At 45.1% G+C, this 14,864-nt stretch overlaps 1 protein-coding gene across 5 annotated transcripts in view; it reads right to left on the bottom strand.

The window, feature by feature from the left end:
- Positions 1 to 7,814, bottom strand: part of MAGI2 (membrane associated guanylate kinase, WW and PDZ domain containing 2) — a 955,112-nt gene extending 947,298 nt beyond the window's left edge. For all 5 annotated transcript variants that reach the window (XM_066592005.1, XM_066592007.1, XM_066592003.1 and 2 more), the window contains exon 1: positions 7,324 to 7,814. In XM_066592005.1, the coding sequence (XP_066448102.1) occupies positions 7,324 to 7,621 (298 nt within the window). In that variant the 5' untranslated portion in view covers positions 7,622 to 7,814. The remainder of the gene's footprint in view (positions 1 to 7,323) is intronic.
- Positions 7,815 to 14,864: the final 7,050 nt, after the last annotated feature.

Genomic DNA, 14,864 nt, shown 5'->3' on the forward strand with positions numbered 1-14,864 from the left:
TAAATAACAAATTGCATTTTTTGTGTGAGCCATTTCAAATGTGATACCGAATTTATGGTGATTTTTTGTATGTATTTTTTTTTCACATACTGAAGTTTAATTATGTCCCACTACCTTGCCTACAGCAATCCATCAGGACCCTGTGATTATATTGTGGGGGTACAATGGGTGACAAATGTAGCCCCTTCCCTCTGTTAGCCTTTGTACGCTGCAGTCGGATTGATTGTCTCATATAAAGGGTTAACCTAAACAGCTGGGATCAGATGTTTCTCTGGTGCCCAGATGTCTTTACACAGATAAACCTAAGCTCACCGCTGATGCTAAAGATGTTTGCATAAGAATAAATCCCTTAACGACTGCCATGGAAAGGCATATGAGCATTTATTAAGGGTTAAAACTTTACTGGTTCAACCCTGTATGTTAAGCACTGAAGCTCCATTCGAGCACTGAGCTCTGTAATTGGCTGCAGAAGTCTGTAACATCTCTGTAAACAGACCCAGCACCTACTACAAATGTGGGAAGCCATGTGAGGTAACTATAGAATCATTTATTACGTTTTGACATAGGGAGCACTAATTAAAAAAATAATGCAGACAATACCTTTATAACTACCAAAGAATTATGGTTGCACTACTGGAAATTACAGATGTAACTTAGGCCTTGAAGTTCCAGCTGGGAACCATTGCAATATGTGTAACTGCATGACAGCAAGTAATCTGCTGAAATATAATTACAGAACCTCCAGCTCTGCATTGAACGCCTTGCATTTATAGGAAACTTCAGAACTGCTTGCTCAAAAAATATGGCACTTACCTTTTCTCCTTACAAAGGGAAGGGGGGGGGGAGCAATTCTCTTTTTGTTGTGCAGAGCTGTGATTTCTTGAAAATAATATTTTGTTTTCATAAAGAATTTATTTATCATGTTTAATTGTAACATTCTATAGTTACAGAGCTTGAGGAAAGGATACCTGATCATCAAGTTCATCCTTCCAGTATTTGGTCCAGGACAAGGCAACCAAAACAGATGACTGATTTTGCCTCACAGGGGCAAACAATAAAAAGTTCATTGAATAAAAATAATGTTAGGCATTTAACTCATTGTTTTACTATTACACAGTACAATAGTATATAAAAATATACGGATCAAGTATGGCTAGCAAGCGATGTTACTAGCTCAGTTATAGTGTGTAATGAACTGCTTACAATATTAAAGCACCTGCTGACCCTGTTAATGGAATAGTAACTCCCAGAGAGAGAGAGCGAAATCAGAGTAAAGAAGTCTTAGAAACATCACATGGGAAAGGAAACTAAAAGTTGTGAAGAAGCATATAGCATTGACAACTGTCTCATAAAATAGTGTTTTTCTTTTCCTATTAAGGTTTTTATAGGTTTTTCTTAATCATACGCATATCAGAGCCTTTTGTCTAAAGATATTCAGATATCAGAGCTCTTCAACTAGTGATCATTATCCTGTTATATGTCATGAAATGTTACTTGTTAAAGTTTAACTTTGGTACATAAGCTGGGAAAAGCTTCTATGTGTACATGACAAACAAATGTATAGAGCTTCATTCACTCAAAGGAGACAAAAAAGTGTTCTTTGGCCTCTGTTGGGTCTGTATCTGTTGGTATACCTTGTTACCTCGGTATGGAAAAGCACAGTAGATCATTGCACACAGTAAGAAAAGTTATTTTTCTTACAGTGAGATGTTATTAGCATCATATCCCATTATATGGCCATGTAGTGGGATACCTCGCAGTCTTCCATCTGAGGTATATGTGAGTAAATCCTCTCAACATGTCTTCAATGAAGGCTCCAAATATGATGTAAACAAAGCCTTACATACTGCAAAACTGTTAACATCTTTGCTGTCACATAGAAAAATTTAACACATATTTGTGCTACATGCTTGGCTTCAATCTAAGGCTGCCTTGCTAGTTGTTTCCTAGCACTCCCACTGAAGCCTATGCAGATGTGAAAACTCCGAAATAAAAGTTGAAAGGCTGTACTGAAGGTACTTTAAAGAGTGATTATGGACAACTGTTGTCCCATGTGAACCAAGGACTCGACAGAGCCAAGCAGCAAAAATCACTCATTTTTTGATGTTTTAGATGGGCTAAAAACCATGCGACTATTGGCCCATGTAAACAGCAGTCGTTCATCTATGAATGACTGACTGTTTACTCTAAATGGAGTGGCAGGAAGAGATCTCGGACGTGATCTGCTTCCATTCAGTGAGCAATTATTGCTCTTGCGTAAAAGCACAGTAAAGAGTTTAAGATGGGCCTGGACACCTTTCTTGAGCGATTCAACATTATATGCTATAATCATTAAAGGGGTTCTGACACAAATAATGTTTTTATGCTTTAGCAGCCATTGTTCCCTGGTCTGCCTAATGGACACAGGGAACCCATGGTTTAATGGCTGCTAAAGCATAAAAAGATAATACTTACCTGTTCTTCTGTTGTTGTTGACATCGGGGGGGTCATCTCCCGGCAGGCGCTGCTCCTCCTCTTCTGTCTGCAGGAGCCGCGCGGCTCCGGGATCGCGCGCATGCGCAGTGGAGAGGTGCCCTCTGACAGGAGTCAGGACGGGCTGCGTCTCCACTGCGCATGCGCAGCACTCCGGAGTTCAGCCGGACGGACGGGCCGCCCACAGCAAGCACTGCTTGTGACGTGCTTGCTGTGGGCGGTCCGTCCGTTCACCTCGGAAGTGCCTGACGGACGGACCAGAGCAGGAAGCGGTCTTTTTGACCGCTCCTGCTCTGCTTTAAAGGCACAGAAGAAGATGCCGGCTGGAGGGGACATGCCTGGCGATCGGACCAGGCAAGGTGAGTACAATTTTTTTTTTTTGATGTCAGAACCCCTTTAATAATCTCAAAAGGGTTGGTGATCCAGGGATTATTTTGATTGCCAGATTGAATTAGGAATATTTTTTTTTCCTCCTAAATGGGGAAAATTGGCTTTTACCTCATTAGGATTGTTTGTTGTCTTCCTCTGGATCAACAGCGGGGTGGGAGGTGAGAAATATGTTACTATGTTACAGTTGTGATCATCGTTGGGACAGCTGTCAGGCATCCTTTGTAAAAGTACTCTATGTCAGCCAGTCTGGCATAGAAAAATTGCACTTGGGCAACTCAATATTTATTTAATATCTAATATATTACTTATCTATGGGACAGAATAGAAATCCCTTGTAGGTCCCATTGTTGACCAGACAGGCCTAGTGGCGTGTCATATGCAATTCTAGGTTCACTGAAAACGGCCACATACTTACTGATACAGGAGGGCAAATACGTGCACATATTGACCCTCCTGTATCAGTAAGTATGTGGCCATTTTCAGTAATTGTTTGTTTTTATATTTCCCTTTCTGTGATACACTGCAATTTTAGGTTCGGATACACCATTTGGTCACATTAATATACTTCTCTTTTATTTGCACATTTTTCAAATGCTTCAACATGCACACAGCCAATGTCATCACACACCATGTACTGCAGATGCCTCCCACTTCAGTAAAGTATTAATGAATAGACAATACAAATAGAAACTCTATATAATATATCTATATATATAAAATTGAATGTATGCGTGTCTGTCTGTGTGTCTGTCTGTCTGTTTCTCCTTTATGCGCTACTACCCCATTCATCCGATCGCCATGAAACTTTGGGAAGTTGTTGAGTACACTCCTGGGAAGATTATAGGCATAGTACATGTATGCTATGATAAATGGCGCGCGTGCGTGCGTCGTCGACAGTTACGACCCCCCCACGTAGATCGTTCGATTTCCATCATTGCCACTAATTCTCTCACTTTCCGATGTTGTAGAAACATGAAATTTGGCACGAGCATTGACTATGTCATAAATAGGAAAAGGTAATGGGTCCCAACTCGAATATTCAATTCTAAGCGCCAAAGAATTAGCATCCACATTTTATGTACGGAATCTAATTTTCTCGCTTCCCAATGTCATAGAAACTTGAAATTTGGCACAAGCATTGATTATGTCATAAATAGGAAAAGCTAATGGGTCCCAACTCGATTATTCAATTGTAAGCGCCAAAGAATTAGCGTCCAAATTTTACGTACGGAATCTAATTTTCTCGCTTCCCAATGTCATAGAAACTTGAAATTTGGCAGGAGCATTGATTATGTCAAAAAATAGGAAAAGCTAATGGGTCCCAACTCGATTATTCAATTCTATGCGCAAAACAATTAGCGTCCAAATTTTACGTACGGAATGCAATTTTCGCACATAGAAACATGAAATTTGGCAGGGCATTGAATATGTCATAAATAGGAAATGCTAATGGGTCCTAACTCGATTATTCAATTCTATGCGCAAAACAATTAGCGTCCAAATTTTACGTACGGAATGTAATTTTCTCACATAGAAACTTGAAATTTGCACGGCCATTGAATATGTCATAAATAGGAAAAGCTAATGGGTCCCAACTCCATTATTCAATTCTATGCGCAAAAGAATTAGCGTCCAAATTTTACGTACGGAATGTAATTTTCTCACATAGAAACTTGAAATTTGGCACAAGCATTGATTATGTCATAAATAGGAAAAGTTAATGGGTCCCAAGTCGATTATTCAATTCTAAGCACAAAACAATTAGCATCCAAATTTTACGTATGGAATCTAATTCTCTCACTTCCTGATATATATAAATGAATGTATGTCTGTCTGTCTGTCCTTTATGCATTACTACACCATTCATCCAATTGCCATGAGACTTTGGGAAGTTGCTGAGTACACTGCTGGAAAGATTACTGGCATAGTACAACTATCCTACGATAGGTGCCGCGCGTGCGAACATCGTCGACAGTTATGCCCCCCAGACAAAGATCGTTTGATTTCCATCTCAAGCACGAAAGCAAAAGGCATTACGAGCAACGGGATGAGTGTTCAACCACAAAATGATGCATCCGCCGAACGTTTCGCAAGACAATTGCTGGATATTGAGAATGCTGAGGTAACATGAAAGCTGTGCTGTGATTGGTTGTTATATATTATACTGCTGAGGTAACATGAAAGCTGTGCTGTGATTGGTGGCTAATTCTTATACTACTGAGGTTGCATGAAAGCTGCGCTGCGATTCGTTGTTATATATTATACCACTGAGGTAACATGAAAGCTGCGCTGTGATTGGTTGCTATATATAATACCGCAGAGGTAACATGAAAGCTGCGTTGTGATTGGTTGCTATTTTTTATATTGCTGAGGCAGAATAAAAGTTGCGCTGTGATTGGTTGTTATTTCTCTTGCTGCTGAGGTAACATGAAAGCTGCGCTGTGATTGGTTGTTATATTTTATACTGCTAAGGTAACATGAAAGCTGCGCTGTGATTGGTTGTTATATATTATACCACTGAGGTAACATGAAAGCTGCGCTGTGATTGGTTGTTATCTAGATATATAAAAACTAATGAATGTATGTCTGTCTGTCTTCGCAGCAACGCGCGACGGGTAAGCTAGTATTAGATAAAATATAAAAGGTAAACTAAGCTTGACAAAAACGACTCCAGCGCCACAAAATAGTCAATATCTGTTCCCAGCTGCATCCTCTGAATTTTAGACCAACTTAGAGGACTTTATACATGAAATATACACTGTTCACAGATTTGTAACGCTCATAGGTAACATCTGACTATAAGCATTGCTTCATTTCACACCAGTACAAGAAATGTATTCAGTGTTACTTCCAAAAATGACTTCATGTCAATGGAGGGGCCTGGTAGAGATGTGAGCAGCGTCATGAGATCACTTCATTGTTACCACACTCTTGTAAATAACCTGACTGTTCTCATCCTTTCAGAGCTGTCATTAATCTGACACTCATTAACCCTGATTAAATGTAAAGTACTAGGTCTTATGTAAGGCATAGTAGACATACAGATCTCCAGAACTTACTCACAGTGCCTCTTGGTGTATGCAGGTAGTAATAACTAATTGATCAGTGAAATAAAACATTTCCAGTAATTCCCAGGAGACTTACCACATGTGTTTGTTTAATCATATATACCCTATTCTAGAACTGTAAAGTAGTAACCAAACATAGATATAGCATACAGTGTAACAATATAATTACTAACTTTACTATGAGACTCTATGGTAATCATAATGTTGTTCATTCTTCTCTTAGAATAAAAACAAGTCAAACATTGTTATGTATACAATATCCCAAATATAATAACAATCACTATTAGATTTACTAACATTGCTATGAGCCCATAAATAACAGAACATTCAATAGCTTGTTGGAAAGATACCATACCCGTGTAGAGAACTGTTCTGCAGATAAGAGCATGCTCTCTGTCATGTTGTTTTAGATACTAGTAGGAGGCTTTTACATCTTTTTAGATACATTCTCTCTTATCTACATACTACACTGATAAGTGTTTTCTATTCTAGCTTGAAAATCCCCTCCACAACCACATTCACCCTCCTTCATTTCTTGTCGATACACATACAGTGCAAGGCAATTACTAGTATTAGGTGGAGTGTTGCCCCAGACTATGTTACCCTGCAGCCACATGATAAAGTGGAAGTTATTTCCAGACTTGTCATTGGAGCTGTGTGCCCCAGCTATCCATGCTGTAGTAGTTTTAGCTTTCTCAATGATCCTGTTACCTAGCTACTGTACCTAGCCTTCATTTACAGCCTCTCCTTAGCATCTCTATTCAGTCTAAGGTCTTTTAGTCTCCGATTTACACAATCCACAAGTAGAAAACAGACTGAAGAGTCCCAGAAAGCACTGAACAAGCCCATATAAAATGCAAAGCTAATATGCAGGAATGCACATGGTCCTGGTCTAGTATAGCATAAGAGTGCCCATAACAACACCAGCACTCAGCGCAGGCTTGTGATCACACATGTAAGCCCCAGCACACAGCAGTCCTCAGCATAGTGATAGCATTACATCCTGCGACACCTCTGCCCATGCCCTAAACGTAGGGAACATCGCTATCTTGGCACACACACTGTGCCAGCACCAAGAAATCCCCAAACTCCTACAAGTCAGATGCTAAAACAAAGTTACTCAGGCAACTCCTGAATGTGGATACTTCCTTTTGGATACAACGCTGCATTGCAGGGCTGGGCTTACTCCTTGTGATCATTCCCATGTGAAAAGCTTATAAGAATGCCATCCTGCAGGTACCCAACTCATGCCATGTCTTACTGTTTACATTCTGCCAACCCCTGTCACCACAGACCGTAATGCCCCCACAGAAAGGCTACACAATAGAAGACGCATGGGCTATGGCATGCCCTGGCACAGCAGCATGTGCATAGCAGAGAACAGCACTCCTACCTTGTTTTACACACTTGATCCTGATGGGGTCCTTGCAGTGCTTGATGACAGCCAATACATCCCTGATAGTGAGCCCAGCCACTGGGGTATCATTCACCTCCAGCACTAGTTCCTCAGGTACCAGTTTGCCACTCTGATAAGACACCTTGCCAGGCTTTACCTCCCCAAGGTAAGGAAACTGGCCATTCTCAGCACCCCCTCTGATGTCAAAGCCAAGCTCCCCTTCCAGGCTCCTGTCCAGCACACACTCGTGGACTTTGTTGGTCCAGTGGTTCTTCTTCTTCAGGCTCTTGGACATGGCCCCTGCTTGTGTGGCAGAGATGAGCAGGGGGTTCCTTGGTGGTGCCTGATGAATGGCCAGGCTGTGGGGATGGGTGTAGGAAGCAGGAGAAGTCCTGTAGCCTCTGGCTGCAGCTGGCTCTGTGGGCACACTACATGTGTGAGTGTCACCAGCTGATCGCCATGCTGGGAGCTGGCACAGGGAGTGTGTGGAAGCTGGTGTGTGTACTAGTTGTACAGTAATAACTGGCAGAGGGAGGGGAAGGATGGAGAGGAGGAGGGATGGGAGCTGTCTGCTCTCTCCTCTTTATAACCCGGTAGTGAAGTGTGAGAGAGAGGCTGTGTGTGTTTGCCAGGCAACCAGAGAGGAGGAGGCAGCGGCAAATCCCTCTCCTGCACTTATGGCTGCGCTGCCTGCACCCTGCTGGAAGACGTGTCTGCTAGCTGCAGTATGTACTGGGCTGGATACTAGTGCACTACAGCCTGTATACTACATATAGCCAGTCATATACAGTATATAGGGCTGGTCTCCCTGTATACTACATGCAGTCAGCTATATACAGTGCTAAATACTAGTGCACTACATCTGGTCTCCCTGTATACTACATATAGCCAGTCATATACAGTATATAGAGCTGGTCTCTCTGTATACTACATGCAGTCAGCTATATACAGTGCTAAATACTAGTGCACTACATCTGGTCTCCCTGTATACTACATGCAGTCAGCTATATACAGTGCTAAATACTAGTGCACTACATCTGGTCTCCCTGTATACTATATATAGCCAGTCATATACAGTATATAGAGCCAGTCTCCCTGTATACTACATGCAGTCAGCTATATACAGTGCTAAATAATAGTGCACTACATCTGGTCTCCCTGTATACTACATATAGCCAGTCATATACAGTATATAGAGCCAGTCTCCCTGTATACTACATGCAGTCAGCTATATACAGTGCTAAATAATAGTGCACTACATCTGGTCTCCCTGTATACTACATGTAGTCAGCTATATACAGTGCTAAATAATAGTGCACTACATCTGGTCTCCCTGTATACTACATATAGACAGTCATATACAGTATATAGAGTCGGTCTCCCTAATTACTACATGTAGCCAGCTATATACAGAGGTAAATTCTAATTCACTACAGGAGCTGGTTTCCCTGTATACTACTGTACATGTAGCCAGCTGTATTCAGTGTTGAATACTAGAGCTAGTATCCCTGTATACTACATGTAGCCAGCTATATACAGAGCTAAATTCTAGTGCACTACAGGAGCTGATATCCCTGTATACTACATGTAGCCAGCTATATACAGTACTAAATACTAGTGCACTAGAGCTGGTCTCACTGCATATTACATGTAGCCTGCCATATACAGTGCTAAATAATAGTGCACTAGAACTGGTCTCCGTGTATACTAGATGTAGCCAGCCATATACAGTATATAGCACTGCTAAATACTAGTGTACTGCAGGTGGTCTCCCTGTATAGTAGATGTAGCCAGCCATATACAGAGCTGATCTCCCTGTATACTAGATGTAGCCAGCTATATACAGTGTACTACAGGAGCTGGTATCTCTGTATACTAGATAATGCCAACTATATATTACAGATGACGTTTCCTTGCACAATCCAAAAGATCTCCCTCTAGCACTTGCTTTGCAACAGCTCAGAAGCACCACTCCAAGAATCTGTGTCGTTTTCTCTCTCCCTGGTCTATAAAAGCCTAACTCTCCAGCAGCACTGAGGCAGACCACTCCTCACAAGGCTCTCTGCAAAAATATGGCTCAGCCCCACCCTGGCTGCAGAATCTCACAAGTCCAGCTGCAGGTCATCTCTGCTGCAGCTCTCACTAGCACTCTCTGAAACTGTTCAGTCACACCAGAACCTACCTTTTATACCTGGTTCATCAGTCAATTAGCAGGCAGCTCAGGTTCTGATAGTCCACAGCAGAAAAGTATGAGTCCAAAAACAAAGTCATGTGACCTCTCTCTGACTGTCCTGGCAGGAATATAGGTACAACAGTAATATGCATAGATAGATACATGGGGGTTTAATTCCTTACACAGCCATGAGGAGTAGTTGCAGGGGGAGTGGGTGTGCAAGCATTCCTTCTCATACAGTTCCATTATTGTTGGCAGCATATCACTGATTACACAGGGTGATGTGCTGCCGACAACAAATGATTTTTATGCCGCGTAAAAAAATGTGATCACTTGACAAATATTTGTTTGTTTATTGGCTGATTGCTGGCACCTTTAAACCATTTAGTGAGTGCTTGAACAAATATTCAGATGAATATCCTTTCCTGGTAATCGACCAGTGTAAAAGGTCCTTAATAGAGATGAGCGAACGCGTTCGTCCGAGCTTGATATTCGTGCGAATATTAGGGTGTTCGGGATGTTCGTTATTCGTAACGAACACCATGCGGTGTTCTGGTTACTTTCACTTACTTCCCTGAGACGTTTGCGCGCTTTTCTGGCCAATTGAAAGACAGGGAAGGCATTACAACTTCCCCCTGTGACGTTCAAGCCCTATACCACCCCCCTGCTGTGAGTGGCTGGGAAGATCAGGTGTCACCCGAACATAAAAGTCGGCCCCTCCCGCGGCTCGGCTCAGATGCCTGGTGAGTTAGATGAGGGACAGTGCTGTTTGTACCGGAGCTGCTGTAGGGAAAGAATTGGTAGTTAGTGTAGGCTTCAAGACCCCCCAAAGGTCCTTATTAGGGCCACTGATAGCTGTGTGTTGGCTGCTGTTAGCAGTGGCAAATTTTTTTTTTCTCAAAATCGGCAGTGCAGAGCATTGCACCCGGCATTAGGGACAGAAGTGCTGCATAGGCAGGGAGAGTGTTAGGAGTGAGTGTAGCCTTCAAGAACCTCAACGGTCCTTTCTAGGGCCATATTTAACCGTGTGCAGTACTGTCCAGGCTGCTGTTAGCTGTGCTGCATTTTTTTTTGCTTCTCAAAATCGCCTCTGCAGAGCATTGCACCCTCCATTGATACTGCAGGGAAAGAATTGTATAGGCAGGGCCACAACACAGTTGTTATTCATTGAATATACGCAGTGCTGCCTTTTGGTGCCAAAAAACGGAAAATAATTAAATTTGTCCTGCCTCTGTCCGTCCTAACGCCGGTGGACACGTGTGAGCTGCGTCTGCAACCTGTAAAAATCATACGCACCCAGCTACGCTTTACTGCTGGCTTCGCCATTTGCTTTCCTTAATTGGGAAAAAAATACCTGCTCTGCCAGAGTTATAATAACTCTGCTACCCTCACGTTCTGTGACATATAAGCAGGGACACAGCACAGTTATTAAACTTCTCATGTTCATTGAATATACGCAGTGCTGCCTTTTGGTGGAAAAAAACTGAAAACAAATCTATTTGTCCAGCCTCTGTCCGTCCTAAGGGCGGTGGACACGTGTGAGCTGCGTGAACAACATTGAAAAATCATACGCACCCAGCTACGCTTTACTGCTGGCTTCGCCATTTGCTTTCCTTAATTGGGAAAAAAATACCTGCTCTGCCAGAGTTATAATAACTCTGCTACCCTCACGTTCTGTGACACATAAGCAGGGACACAGCACAGTTATTAAACTTCTCATGTTCATTGAATATACGCAGTGCTGCCTTTTGGTGGAAAAAAACTGAAAACAAATCTATTTGTCCAGCCTCTGTCCGTCCTAAGGGCTGTGGACACGTGTGAGCTGCGTGAACAACATTGAAAAATCAGACGCACCCAGCTACGCTTTACTGCTGGCTTCGCCATTTGCTTTCCTTAATTGGGAAAAAAATACCTGCTCTGCCAGAGTTATAATAACTCTGCTACCCTCACGTTCTGTGACACATAAGCAGGGACACAGCACAGTTATTAAACTTCTCATGTTCATTGAATATACGCAGTGCTGCCTTTTGGTGGAAAAAAACTGAAAACAAATCTATTTGTCCAGCCTCTGTCCGTCCTAAGGGCTGTGGACACGTGTGAGCTGCGTGAACAACATTGAAAAATCATACGCACCCAGCTACGCTTTACTGCTGGCTTCGCCATTTGCTTTCCTTAATTGGGAAAAAAATACCTGCTCTGCCAGAGTTATAATAACTCTGCTACCCTCACGTTCTGTGACACATAAGCAGGGACACAGCACAGTTATTAAACTTCTCATGTTCATTGAATATACGCAGTGCTGCCTTTTGGTGGAAAAAAACTGAAAACAAATCTATTTGTCCAGCCTCTGTCCGTCCTAAGGGCTGTGGACACGTGTGAGCTGCGGGAACAACATTGAAAAATCAGACGCACCCAGCTACGCTTTACTGCTGGCTTCGCCATTTGCTTTCCTTAATTGGGAAAAAAATACCTGCTCTGCCAGAGTTATAATAACTCTGCTACCCTCACGTTCTGTGACACATAAGCAGGGACACAGCACAGTTATTAAACTTCTCATGTTCATTGAATATACGCAGTGCTGCCTTTTGGTGGAAAAAAACTGAAAACAAATCTATTTGTCCAGCCTCTGTCCGTCCTAAGGGCTGTGGACACGTGTGAGCTGCGTGAACAACATTGAAAAATCAGACGCACCCAGCTACGCTTTACTGCTGGCTTCGCCATTTGCTTTCCTTAATTGGGAAAAAAATACCTGCTCTGCCAGTTATAATAACTCTGCTACCCTCACGTTCTGTGACACATTAGCAGGGACACAGCACAGTTATTAAACTTAGATTATTCATTCACTAGAGGCAGTGGGGCCTTTCGTTTTCCAAAAAGGGCAAAAATTATATTTGGCCTGCAGTCTTGCGCCAATTTATTTCCTGCCTGTGAAATCAAATCACTGGTAATACAGCATGCTGAGGGGTAGGGGTAGGCCTAGAGGACGTGGACGCGGCCGAGGACGCGGAGGGCCAAGTCAGGGTGTGGGCACAGGCCGAGCTCCTGATCCCGGTGTGTCGCAGCCGACTGCTGCGCGATTAGGAGAGAGGCACGTTTCTGGCGTCCCCACATTCATCGCCCAATTAATGGGTCCACGCGGGAGACGGTTATTAGAAAATGAGCAGTGTGAGCAGGTCCTGTCCTGGATGGCAGAAAGTGCTTCGAGCAACCTATCGTCAACACGCAGTTCTGCGCCGTCCACTGCTGCAAATCCGAATCCTCTGTCTGCTGCTCCTCCTTCCTCCCAGCCTCCTCACTCCACTACAATGACACCTGCTCAGGAGCGGGAAGACTCCCAGGAACTGTTCTCGGGCCCCTGCTCAGATTGGGCAGCAGCGGTTCCTCTCCCACCAGAGGAGTTTATAGTCACTGATGCCCAACCATTCGAAAGTTCCCGGGGTCCGGGGGATGAGGCTGGGGACTTCCGCCAACTGTCTCAAGAACTTTCTGTGGGTGAGGAGGACGATGACGATCAGACACAGTTGTCTTGCAGTGAGGTAGTAGTAAGGGCAGTAAGTCCGAGGGAGCAGCGCACAGAGGATTCGGAGGAAGAGCAGCAGGACGATGAGGTGACTGACCCCACCTGGTGTGCAACGCTTACTCAGGAGGACAGGTCTTCAGAGGGGGAGTCAAGGGCATCAGCAGGGCAGGTTGCAAGAGGCAGTGCGGTGGCCAGGGGTAGAGGCAGGGCCAGACCGAATAATCCACCAAGTGTTTCCCAAAGCGCCCCCTCGCGCCATGCCACCCTGCAGAGGCCGAGGGAGACGCCTGACGACCGACGAACAGTGGTGTGCAACCTTTGTTGCGCAAAGCTCAGCCGGGGAGCCAACACCAACAGCCTCACCACCACCACCATGCGCAGACATATGATGGCCAAGCACCCCACAAGGTGGGACGAAGGCCGTTCAGCGCCTCTGGTTTGCACCCCTGCCTCTCCCCCTGTGCCCCAACCTGCCACTGAGATGCAACCCCCCTCTCAGGACACAGGCACTACCGCCTCATGGCCTGCACCCACACCCTCATCTCCGCTGTCCTCGGCCCCATCCAGCAGTGTAGTTCAGCGCACCATCCAGCCGTCGCTTGCGCAAGTGTTCGAGCGCAAGCGCAAGTACGCCGCCACGCACCCGCACGCTCAAACGTTAACCGTCCGCATCGCAAAATTCATCAGCCTTGAGATGCTGCCGTATAGGGTTGTGGAAACGGAGTCCTTCAAAAGTATCATGGAGGCGGCGGCCCCGCGCTACTCAGTTCCCAGTCGCCACTACTTTTCCCGATGTGCCGTCCCAGCCCTGCACGACCACGTCTCCCGCAACATTGTACGCGCCCTCACCAACGCGGTTACTGCCACGGTCCACTTAACTACGGACACGTGGACAAGCACAGGCGGGCAGGGCCACTACATCTCCCTGACGGCACATTGGGTGAATTTAGTGGAGGCTGGGACAGAGTCAGAGCCTGGGACCGCTCACGTCCTACCCACCCCCAGAATTGCGGGCCCCAGCTCGGTGCTGGTATCTGCGGAGGTGTATGCTTCCTCCACTAAAGCACCCTCCTCCTCCTCCTCCTCCTCCTCTGTCTCGCAATCAAGATGTGTTAGCAGCAGCATGTCGCCAGCAGTCGGTGTCGCGCGGTGTGGCAGCACAGCGGTGGGCAAGCGTCAGCAGGCCGTGCTGAAACTACTCAGCTTAGGCGATAAGAGGCACACGGCCCACGAACTGCTGCAGGGTCTGACACAGCAGACCGACCGCTGACTTTCGCCGCTGAGCCTCCAACCGGGCATGGTCGTGTGTGACAACGGCCGTAACCTGGTGGCGGCTCTGCAGCTCGGCAGCCTCACGCACGTGCCATGCCTGGCCCACGTCTTTAATTTGGTGGTTCAGCGCTTTCTGAAAAGCTACCCACGCTTGTCAGACCTGCTCGTAAAGGCGCGCCGGCTCTGCGCACATTTCCGCAAGTCCCACACGGACGCTGCCACCCTGCGCACCCTGCAACATCACTTTAAGCTGCCAGTGCACCGACTGCTGTGCGACGTGCCCACACGGTGGAACTCTACGCTCCACATGTTGGCCAGGCTCTATGAACAACGTAGAGCTATAGTCGAATACCAACTCCAACATGGGCGGCGCAGTGGGAGTCAGCCTCCTCAATTCCTTTCAGAAGAGTGGGCCTGGTTGGCAGACATCTGCCATGTCCTTGGTAATTTTGAGGAGTCTACCCAGGTGGTGAGCGGCGATGCTACAATCATTAGCGTCACCATTCCTCTGCTATGCATCTTGAGAAATTCCCTGCAAACCATAAAGGCAGCTGCTTTGCGCTCGGAAACGGG

This window comes from Eleutherodactylus coqui, chromosome 2 (assembly GCF_035609145.1).
Source record: "Eleutherodactylus coqui strain aEleCoq1 chromosome 2, aEleCoq1.hap1, whole genome shotgun sequence".
Classification (NCBI taxonomy): Eukaryota; Metazoa; Chordata; class Amphibia; order Anura; family Eleutherodactylidae; genus Eleutherodactylus; species Eleutherodactylus coqui.